This window comes from Cetorhinus maximus, unplaced genomic scaffold, assembly GCF_964194155.1.
Source record: "Cetorhinus maximus unplaced genomic scaffold, sCetMax3.hap1.1 HAP1_SCAFFOLD_1164, whole genome shotgun sequence".
Classification (NCBI taxonomy): domain Eukaryota; kingdom Metazoa; phylum Chordata; class Chondrichthyes; order Lamniformes; family Cetorhinidae; genus Cetorhinus; species Cetorhinus maximus.
The window spans coordinates 2,501-13,623 of NW_027597106.1; the positions used below are offsets into that span (position 1 = coordinate 2,501).

Here is an 11,123-nt window from a genome sequence, read left to right on the forward strand (position 1 = left end):
TGCTGAGGGAGTGCCGCACTGTGGGAGGGTCAGTACTGAGGGAGTGCCGCACTGTCGGAGGGTCAGTACTGAGGGAGTGCCGCACTGTCGGAGGGTCAGTACTGAGGGAGTGCCGCACTGTCGGAGGGTCAGTACTGAGGGAGTGCCGCACTGTCGGAGGGTCAGTACTGAGGGAGTGCCGCACTGTCGGAGGGTCAGTACTGAGGGAGAGCCGCACTGTCGGAGGGTCAGTACTGAGGGAGCGCCGCACTGTCGGAGGGTCAGTACTGAGGGAGTGCCGCACTGTCGGAGGGTCAGTACTGAGGGAGTGCCGCACTGTCGGAGGTGCCGTCTTTCAGGTGAGATGTTAAACCAAGCTCCCCACATATCTTCCCCGGAGGACACAAAATATCCCATTTCGAAGAGGACCTGGTGCTTTGGGACAATATTTTATCCCCCTCTGGGTTTGGAGCTCCCTCCTCAGCCTGTAACGATGCTCTTACCCCCTCACCCTGTGTCCGAATCTCACTGCGTTGCCTTATCTCTGCCCCCCACCCCCACCCGCCGACCCACAGTGGCCACCTCCTCGGTCGCAGGTGCTTTGAGGTGAGGGTTTGCGCTTGTCCAGGTCGGGACCGGAAAAGCGAGGAGGAGAATCTGAAGCGGCAGCAGGAGAACTCGGTGGGGAAATCGGGAGGCTCTGCAACCAAACGCTGTGAGTAACGCTCCTCGGGGCAGGGGTGGGGTGGGTCACTGAATGGCTGCAGCGAGGGGTAATATTAATTCCTGTCTCCTCTTGTTCATCCCCCCACCTCCCCCGGGCAGCGATCAAGGAGGTTTCGCAGGCCACCACCTCACCCGAGTCCAGAAAGAAGAAGGTGCTGTCGGACGATGAAGTCTTCACCTTGCAGGTAACTGGGTGGCGCGGCGGGACTGAAGGGGTTAAATTACGAGGAGGGGGGGTCTCACCGACGACTGGGCTTGTGTTCCCTCGAGGGTGGAAGGTTAAGGAGCGACCTGATCGAGGGGGTTTGAGACGATTAAAGGGGTCGACGAGGAGAATCTGTTTCCTCCGATGGGGTGGGTGGGGAGAGTCTAGAACGAGGGGGGCAGAACCTTGGAATCGGAGCCCGGCCGTTCGGGGGTGATGTCAGGACGCGTCAGAGAGAGGGGAGCGGGAATCCGGAACACTCTCTCTCCCACCCCCACCACCCCCCCACACACAAAAAAAACTGTTGAGACTCGGGGGAGTTGGGGGGGAGGGTCGTTGATTGGATAGATTTTTGTTGGGTGAAGGGGGTTAAGGGCCACGGAACCAAGGCGGGTCGGTGGAATTAAGATGCAGATCCGCCGTCATCAAATTGGGCGGCAGAGCAGAGTGGAGGGGCTGAGTGGCCTCCTCCTGTTCCCATGTGTACACACACCCCCCCCAACCCCTGACCAGCCCCTCCCAATGTGCGGGACACGGAGTGAAACATTCCCTCGGGAAGCGGGTGAGAGCTCAGAGTCTCGGTCGTCAGCGAGCGAGCGACCCCTGACCCCGAGGAGCGAGCCCTCCGAGTTTCAGGCCACTGATTGGCCGCTCCAGCCCTCTGACCTCGTGTGTGTGTGTGTGTGTGTGTGTGACCTCTGAACTCGGGCTGTCCACCTCCCTGCAGGTTCGCGGGCGTGAGCGCTATGAACTGATGAAGAAGCTGAACGAGGCGCTGGAGATCAGTGAGCTGATTCCCACTGGCGTCATCGAAGCCTACAAGCAACAACAGAAACAGTAAGTGCTGGGCCGGGCGTGGGGGCAGTGCGGCGGGAGAACTCTCAGTGCCCCAGCGGTATTGTCACTGGGCTGGTATTCCAGAGACCCGGGGTAACGCTCTGGGGACCCGCGTTCCAATCCCACCACAGCAGATGGTGGAATTTGAATTCAATAAAATAAAAACCTGGAATTAAAGGTCTGATGATGATTGTTGTAAAAACCCCATCTGGGTCACTCATGCCCCTTTAGGGAAGGAAATCTGCCGTCCTTACCCGGTCTGGCCTACATGTGACTCCAGACCCCACAGCCATGTGGTTGACTCTTAACTGCCCCTCTGAACAAGGGCAATTGGGGACGGGCAATAAATGCTGGTCCGGCCAGCGACACCCACATCCCCTGTGAGCAAATCATTTTTAAAGAGAGCACAGGGCGGGTTTTGGGAATGTCCAGAGGGTGAAAGAGTCACGTCTCCTGCCCTCGACATGTGTTTCTGACCAGTGTTGTCAGCTGGTGGGCAGCACTGTTTAGCCACTCCAGAGACTCGAGTTTGTAATCGAGGCAGAAGCTCCCAGCGCAGTGCTGAGGGAGTGCAGCACTGTCGGAGGGTCAGTACTGAGGGAGTGCAGCACTGTCGGATGGTCAGTACTGAGGGAGTGCCGCACTGTCAGAGGGTCAGTACTGAGGGAGTGCCGCACTGTCGGAGGGTCAGTACTGAGGGAGTGCCGCACTGTCGGAGGGTCAGTACTGAGGGAGTGCCGCACTGTCGGAGGGTCGGTACTGAGGGAGTGCCGCACTGTCAGAGGGGTCAGTACTGAGGGAGTGCCGCACTGTCGGAGGGTCAGTACTGAGGGAGTGCCGCACTGTCGGAGGGTCAGTACTGAGGGAGTGCCGGACTGTCGGAGGGTCAGTACTGAGGGAGTGCAGCACTGTCGGAGGGTCAGTACTGAGGGAGTGCAGCACTGTCGGAGGGTCAGTACTGAGGGAGTGCAGCACTGTCGGAGGGTCAGTGCTGAGGGAGTGCCGCACTGTCGGAGGGTCGGTACTGAGGGGAACGACTTCTGTTCCGTCATGTCCGTGTCGGAGACCTTAAGTCCGCTCCCTGCGCGCGCTCCCCGCTGGAACGATCGTGTGCACGTGTTCAAAGCGACGAGAGAGCGAGGAACTGGTGATGCCTACTGCAGTCGAGCGGCTGGCCCCTTGTTCTTGCCGTCGGAGAATTGTTGAGGCGCTGGAGGGTGGTCTGTCGGGGGTTAGTGGTGGGGGAGGGGCGGCGTGTACCCCGGTAAGACACTGGAGAGGAGTGGGGCGAAAATGGACGGCCTTTAAACAGACTCTTGTCTCTCTCTCTCTCTGCAGTCGGTTGAAAGCGGCTCATAAGAAGGAGAAGGAGAAGGAGAGCACTGAGATCAAGAACGGAAAAAAGCTGCTTGTGAAGGACGAGAGAGACTCGGACTGACACCCCACCCCCCCCTGCTGTTGGCAGCAGTGGACCCTCACCGAGGGTTTTTGCACACTTTGCCAGTTTTAATAAGAAACTGCCCTGTCTGTTTTTTTATAAAAATCTATAAAATTCTTCTGTTTTTATTCCTGATGCGAGGGGGTGTGGGGCGGGATTGGTGCCTTAGCGCTCCGTGTTAGACCCAGCCTCTCCCGCTACCCAGGAATCAGTATCAGTGGGACCCGAGTTCCATTCCTTCTGGGGAGGGGGGATAGTCTTTTTCTTGCTCATTTTTTTTTTCCCCACCCCTCCCCCTTCCCAGCCGCCTCTCGATGCGTTTGCCCTCTGACCCACACTTGGCACAGGCTGGGTGAGAGGTGGTGGGGGTGGGGTTGGCGGGCGAGCGGGGTGGGGGGAGGGGGGAGGGGGGAATGATGAATATGTCAGGACCCCGAAAACACTAGTACTAGGAGATGGCGGAGCTGCTGTCGGCTGGGCCTCACCCTCACGGTGGTGGGGGGGGGGAGGGGGGCCCCGAGCAGGAAAAGTCACCCCCTGGGCCCCCAGGCAGCGATCCCCGCCGTGAGAGGGCACAGCAATCCGGAACGTTCCGCACCGGACAGGCTGCGCGCCAACCCGAGTCCCCTTTAAGCCTTAAAGGGACCGTGCAGCGCAGCAACCCGGACACAAACACACACACTAAAATGAGGGGGGGGGTGAAACGTTGGTTCCTGAACGCCTGGGAGCCTCTTGCTCTCCCCACCCCACCCGGCCGCTTGTCCCCAAACACAGGGAGGGAGGCTGATGGTAGGTTCTCTCTCTGTTCGACTGTAGCTGCAGCTGGACTGCAGGCCTCCGATGGCGAACCCACAAACTCTCCCCTCCCCCCCCAACACCAAAACAAATCAGCTTTACCCCCCACCCCAATCTCCCCCCGCCCCTCGGTTTTGACGGCTGTTACCTCCGGGGTTAACACGATGTGGATCCGGTAAACGTGTGTCTCTGTGTGTGGGTCGGGGGGGGGTGAATGTTTCTCTCAGGATGGCTGCGATGGGCTCCCGGGGCCATTGGCGCCTGTGCCGACACTCCCTGCGGGCGAGAGAGCGGCTTCCCCCCCCCCACCCACCCACCACTGCCTTCTCCAGGGCAATTAGGGACGGGCAATTAAAAAAAAAACAATTGGACACCTCAGCCAGAAAATTGACCCACTGCCTCAGTCGATGTTTTTTTTTTTGTCTCTCTCTTACCCCCCCCCACCCTCTCTGAGGGGGTGAACCTGGGCAGGCTCGGGGCCTGAACAGTTTACATTCCCCCCTCACTCACTCCCCTCCCCTCCCGCTAGTCTGCCGTGGTGCTGCTCTTTGCCCCAGTCCCCCCAGGGCTTGGGGAACCTGCCTCCTCCCACTGCCTCTGTTACATTAATGGCTTATGTTTGGCTTTTTTGTTTTTAAAACTGTTTGCTTTTCAGGCTGGAGTGTGTCAGACGCTGGGAGCTCCCCAGCGAACACTAAAATTGGCGGGGGGAGGAGGGTGACCAGATTGAGTTTGGCGGGGGTGGGGGCATTGGGGGTGGTGCTGATATTCGACTGTGGAGTGAAGCACTCCAGATCTAGCTATGGGGAGCAGTATTTTCTTCCAGCTCCTTGATTCATGATCTCTGCCATGGGCCTCAGAGCCCTCTTGGACAAGGAGCTCTGGGGAGCGGTAACTGGGCCCCAGTTGGGAATGTTTCTGACCTGTACACCTCTTTGTGTCCCAGCCTGAAATCTGCTATTTCTCTCCATTACTGTGGAGCTATTTTTGATATTGCGAAATAAAAAAATAATATTTTCATCCTGACTACTGTTGCTTTGTCCCAGGATCTGAATGTGAATTTTACCAATGCACTCCCGGGGACTTTCCTGTAAATACTGACACACTCCCCGGGGACCCCCCTGTAAATACTGACACACTCTCCGGGGACCCCCTGTAAATACTGACTCACTCCCCGGGGACTTTCCTGTAAATACTGACACACTCCCCGGGGACCCCCTGTAAATACTGACACACTCCCCGGGGACCCCCCTGTAAATACTGACACACTCCCCGGGGACCCCCCTGTAAATACTGACACATACTCCCCGGGGACCCCCTGTAAATACTGACACACTCCCCGGAGACCCCTGTAAATACTGACACACTCCCCGGGGACCCCCCTGTAAATACTGACACACTCCCCGGGGACCCCCTGTAAATACTGACACACTCCCCGGGGACCCCCCTGTAAATACTGACACTCTCCCCGGGGACCCCCTGTAAATACTGACACACTCCCCCGGGGATCCCCTGTAAATACTGACACTCTCCCCGGGGACCCCCCTGTAAATACTGACACACTCCCCGGGACCCCCCCTGTAAATACTGACACACTCCCCGGGGACCCCCTGTAAATACTGACACACTCCCCGGGGACCCCCTGTAAATACTGACACTCTCCCCGGGGACCCCCCTGTAAATACTGACTCACTCCCCGGGGACCCCCCTGTAAATACTGACTCACTCCCCGGGGACCCCCTGTAAATATTGACACACTCCCCGGGGACCCCCTGTAAATACTGACACACTCCCCGGGGACCCCCTGTAAATACTGACACACTCCCCGGGAACCCCCCTGTAAATACTGACACACTCCCCGGGGACCCCCTGTAAATACTGACACATACTCCCCGGGGACCCCCTGTAAATACTGACACACTCCCCGGGGACCCCCTGTAAATACTGACACACTCCCCGGGGACCCCCTGTAAATACTGACACACTCCCCGGGGACCCCTGTAAATACTGACACACTCCCCGGGGACCCCCTGTAAATATTGACACACTCCCCGGGGATCTGTTGTAAATGAACTCTCAGGTTAAGCTGCTTCAGGGGAAATGTGATCAAGTCATGAAGCCAAAAGTATGAGATGGATTCACGAATGGGTGAAAATCCTGCTCTCGGTTGTGCTTGGCCTAGCTCAGGCCTGGCCTACCCTGTGTGGTCAGGGAGACAGGATTAGCTGAGCTGGAAGCAGGAACAGGCTGCAAGATGGGAGTCCGGCGCCAAGCGTAGGATAAAATAGGGCAGACGTATTTCTGGGTGATGGGTGGGTGGGTGGGGTGAAAGCTGTTGCGCAAACAGTTCCTGATGATGAGCGTGAGAAGCCTGACAGAATAGATCAATTATTTTATAGACAGGTGGCGGTATCATATTAGAGGGGAACTCCCACGATGCAGGCGCTCAGATATCGTAACTTGCGAGGGCAGTGTCCACGTGAAGCGTGGGGTTTGGAATAATATTCCTGGCTCCCAATGCGAAAGGGACTCAGGGGTTAATGATCTGAATTGGTTCCTTCTGTAGCCGTAATGACCCTAGAACTGTCATGTCAGGGAGTGTTCAGTACAGGTGGAGGGGGGCAGGAAATTGATGAATATTCTGGGGCTGGTCTTCAGTTTCATGACTGTCACGCCTCCCTTCCTTTACCTCCTTCATATTCCCCACTGTGCATCCGCTCCCCCCCTCCCTGCTGCCCCAGTGTTGTTCAATTACTCCATCAGGCCCTGTCAGGACTAGAAAGCAGCAGCAGCAGGGGGCAAGTTAGCAGGCCATTCAGCCCCTCAAGCCTGCTGTACCATTCAACGATCTTCTGCCTTAACCCCTCTTTTGCTGTGCACTCCCCATAATCCCCTGAGTTACCAAAAATCTGTCTATCCCAGCCTTGAATGTATTCAACTTTTTGGGGGTGGGGGGGTCCACAACCCTCAGGGGCAGATAATTCCAAAGATTCACCACCCTCTGAGTGAAGAAAGTTTTCCCTCTTCTCAGTCCTAAATGGCCGACCCCCTTATCCTGGGACTGTACCTCGCTGCTACTCGTCTTATATCCTCAACAAATTGTCATTTCCGTAGCGTCTTTCCCAAGCTCAAGTCATCCCAAAGAACGTTTGTATCCAATTTATACTGTTTGAAGTGTAGTCACTGTTGTAATATAGGAAATTTGCACACAGCAAGCTCCCACAAGTAGCAATGTGACCATGAGCAGATAATCTGCTTTAGCATTGGTTGAGGGTTAAATGTTGTCCCTGCTTCTCCCTCGACTATTTCCCCGGGATATTTGACATCCACGTGAAGAGGGCAGAGGATTTGGTTTAATGTTTCGTCCCATAAACAGGACACAGTCCCTTACCCTGCTGGCTCCAGTAACTGAGCAACTTGAGAAATGGCGGCAGTAGCTCTGACCCGTTGCCACTAGATGGTGGTGTTGGATAAGAAATGACCCAACTCCCCTTCATAATGAAAGCAAGGGATACTTGCGAACACTGGAAATCTGAAATCAAAACAGGAAATGCTGGGGAAAACTCCACAGATGCTGCCAGACCTGCTGAGTTTTTCCGGCATTTTCTGTTCTTGTGCCCTCGACAGTGCAGCCCAGTGACGGATACCAGGACAGGCCTTCCAACCTCAGGAGGATCTCTTGCCTCAGGCTGTTCATTAATAGTCTGATGCCCCCTCTATAATTAAAAAAAAGGGAGGGAATTGTAGAATGATACTGCTCGGAAGGAGGCCATTTGGCCCATCCTGCCTGTGCTGGTTATTTGAACGAGCAATCGAATTAATCCCAATCCCAGGCTCTTTCCCATTGCTGTATAGTTTCTTTCCCTTCAAGTATCTATCCAAATTTCTTTTGAAAGTCAGCATTTGCTCCCATCTCCCTTTCCAACAGCGCATTCCACATCATAGCAATCGTGAGTGAAAAAAAATTGCCTCCCGTGTCACCTCTGGTTCTTTTCTCAATCATCTTAATTCTGTGTCCTCTGCCACTGAGAAACTGGTCCCCCTGCAACCAGATCAGCCAGATTATTGAATGGTGCGGCAGCCTCGAAGGGCTGAATGGCCCACCCCTGCTCCTATGGAGCATGGACAATCTCGCTTTAAGTGACTGTAAGGAACAGATCTTTTTTATTTCTGTTGGACTGTTGTAAAGAACACATCTTGCTATTTTCTGTTGGACTGTGGATTAAAATGACAGCGGCTGCAGTTTGAAAGACATGTCCACTGGAACAGGATGAGAGATATAAACAATGTTGCAGTCCTGGAACAGAGTGTGCCATCAAAGACAGGGTGGTGACAGAAAGGAGTCCTGGACCAAGGGAGCTGCCTGACAACAGCATTTTAATTGGCTCCTGATCAGGTGACTAGGGTTTTGTGTGGTGGCAGTGCAGCAGAAAGCTCCTGGTCTGCAAAGAGATAACATCTAAAATCACTTTTCCTCATATCTCAATAGCCTGCTCTCTCTCTGAAAACCCCTGTCAAGAGGCAAAGGGGAAAATCACTGTTAGGGACATTGAAAGGCAAGTACTCAACCAGTGAACTAAAGACTGGAAGACCACCTCGTGTCATCAACAAGAACTGAAAGGAATTTGGAAGACATCGATCAAAATCAACCCATCAAATCCTGTACCCTGGAATTGGTGCTATTGAACTGTTTTATCCCACCCTGAAAATCCATGTTTTGTGTGTTTTATGCGTCTTGTCTGTGTGTGTATAGGGATTTAAGAAGGGGGTAGAGTTTAAGTTATAGAATTAGAATTTAGCAGTTCATATTTCTCTCTTTTGCCATTTGTTCAATAAACAGTTATTTACTTATTAACTTTACAAACCTGGTACTCGTATTCTGTTAACCTAAATTAAACAGTTGGGTAGAATTGGGGCAATCTGGTGGTTTGGTCAAACTTTTCACATTTGTCGTGGCTCGGGGAACAGTGGGGCTTGATATTACAGTGCACTATCCCCAGTGAGTCGTGACAGGATTTGCGGCTGGTAGATCAGATATTGAGCATGGACAATCTTGCTTTAAGGGAATTACGGTCGACGGACTGGTTATTGGACAGGTACAGTGCTGCTTTAAGGGATTTACGGTCAATGGACCGGATATTGTGCTGGGACAATGCTGCTTTAATGGATTTACGTCCAATGGACCGGATATCGCACAGGGGCAGTGCTGCTTTAAGGGATTTATGGTCGATGGACCAGATATTTACTTTATCAAAACCGTTGCTGACATTGAACACCTTTATCAATCTCTTAAACTTCTCTCCTTTAAGAAGAACAGCTCCAGCTTTTCCAGTTTCTCCACATGACCTTTACTGGGGTACAACCCTAGTAAATCCTCTTTGTACCCTCTCCAAGGCCCTGACTTAAGTACGGTGCCCAGGATGGAACCATTCCTGCACCCCCTTTAAAACCGCACTATTTAGTTTGTGTGACCTCTTCTCTGTCATCCTGTAAAAATGTATCAGTTCTGTGTTAAAGTCTCATCTTGTGTTTTATCTATGTCCACCCTCAATCTTATTACTATCGCCCTCGTCATTCCCTGTTACTGGAAAGCGTGTGTGAGGACACTGAATGAAGTGCAAATTGGGACCAGCGCTGAGCTGATGTTCACTAAAGCCAACGAACTGGTCAGCACTCATTCAGCTCTTGCATGAAGAATGATACTTACCAGGTGAGTATTGGCACTCGTACAACAGGTAGCGCAGCAACTTCTTCTGGGGGCGGAGGGCGGGAGAAGAAAAGAGAGGGAAAAAGAAAACAGTCCCTACATCGTTTCACTCAAACCCCGTGCTTTCCCTCTCCAGTGTTGCCACAACATGAGCAGCTGCTTTGGCCCTTTCTTACTGTTTTGAATCTTTCTCCCGTTCTGATTTCCTGTTGCCGGGGATTTACCAAATCCCGTCAACCCAAACGAGGGCAGTTTCCCCCCACCCCCCTTCAACGATTCACTGTCACGGCTCAGAAATTTGACATTTTAAGCAGTTTATGTCGTCTATGGATCGGAATTGGTCCGGTCACTCTTTAAGAGATTTATGGTCAATGGATCAGATATTGCTGTAAGGGATTTCAATAGATCAGATATTGGGCATGGATGATCTCGATTTAAGTGATTTATGGTCCATGGACCGGATATTGGGCAGGGATGATCTTGCTTTAAGTGACTTACTGTTGATGGACTTGATTATGGGGCAGGGACCGCCTTGCTTTAAGTGATTTACAGTCAATGGACTGGATATTGGGCAGGGACGATCTCATTTTAAGTGATTTATGGTTGATGGACTGGATTTTGGGCCGGGACGATCTCATTTTAAGTGATTTATGGTTGATGGACTGGATTGGGCCGGGGCGATCTTGCTTTAAGGGATTTATGGTTAATAGATCAGATATTGGGCAGGGATGATCCTGCTTTAAGGGATTTATAGTTAATAGATCAGATATTAGCAGGGGGCAACCTTGGTCTAAGGGATTTATGATGCATAGATCAGGTATTGGGCAGGGACTGTGCCACTTTAAAGGACTTACGGCTTATAGATCATATATTGAAAGATCCTAAGGGTATTTGATCGAGTGGCTCTGAAGGATGTTTCTTCTTGTAGAGGAGATTAAAACTAGGGGACATAGTTTAAAAATAAGATGACTCCCTTTTAAGACAGAGATTAGGAGAAACTTTTTCACGCAAAATGTCATTAGTCTGGAATTCTCTACCCCAGAGAGCAGTGGAGGCCGGGTCATTGAATATATTCAAGGCTGAGTTAGACAGACTCTTGATAGACAAGGGAAGTCAAGGAAAATTGAGCTGAGACCAAACCAGATCAGCCATGGCCTTATTGAATGGTGGAGCAGGCTTGAAGGGCTGAATGGCCCACTGCTCCTATGCTCCTATTGAGCAGGGGCAATCTCCTTTAAGGGATTTACGGCTGATGGATCAGACATTGGGCAGATATGATCTTGCTTTAAGGGATTTAAGGTCGATGGACTGGCTATTGGGCAGGGACAGTGCTGCTTTAAGAGATTTACAATCAATGGACCAGATATTGGGCAGGGATGATCTTGTTTTAAGGCATTTACAGTTGATGGACTGGATATTGGGCAGGGACTGTGCCG

At 52.6% G+C, this 11,123-nt stretch overlaps 1 protein-coding gene across 1 annotated transcript; it reads left to right on the forward strand.

Annotated features, from left to right (window-relative positions):
* Positions 1-343: 343 nt before the first annotated feature.
* Positions 344-4,999, forward strand: LOC144675801 (cellular tumor antigen p53-like; the record flags this gene model as incomplete). The annotated part of the gene is made up of 4 exons (XM_078536383.1): positions 344-694; positions 805-890; positions 1,638-1,747; positions 3,086-4,999. Coding segments are annotated over 4 exons (647 nt in total), but the record flags the coding sequence as incomplete, so codon positions are not given.
* Between the last annotated feature and the right edge of the window lie 6,124 nt (positions 5,000-11,123).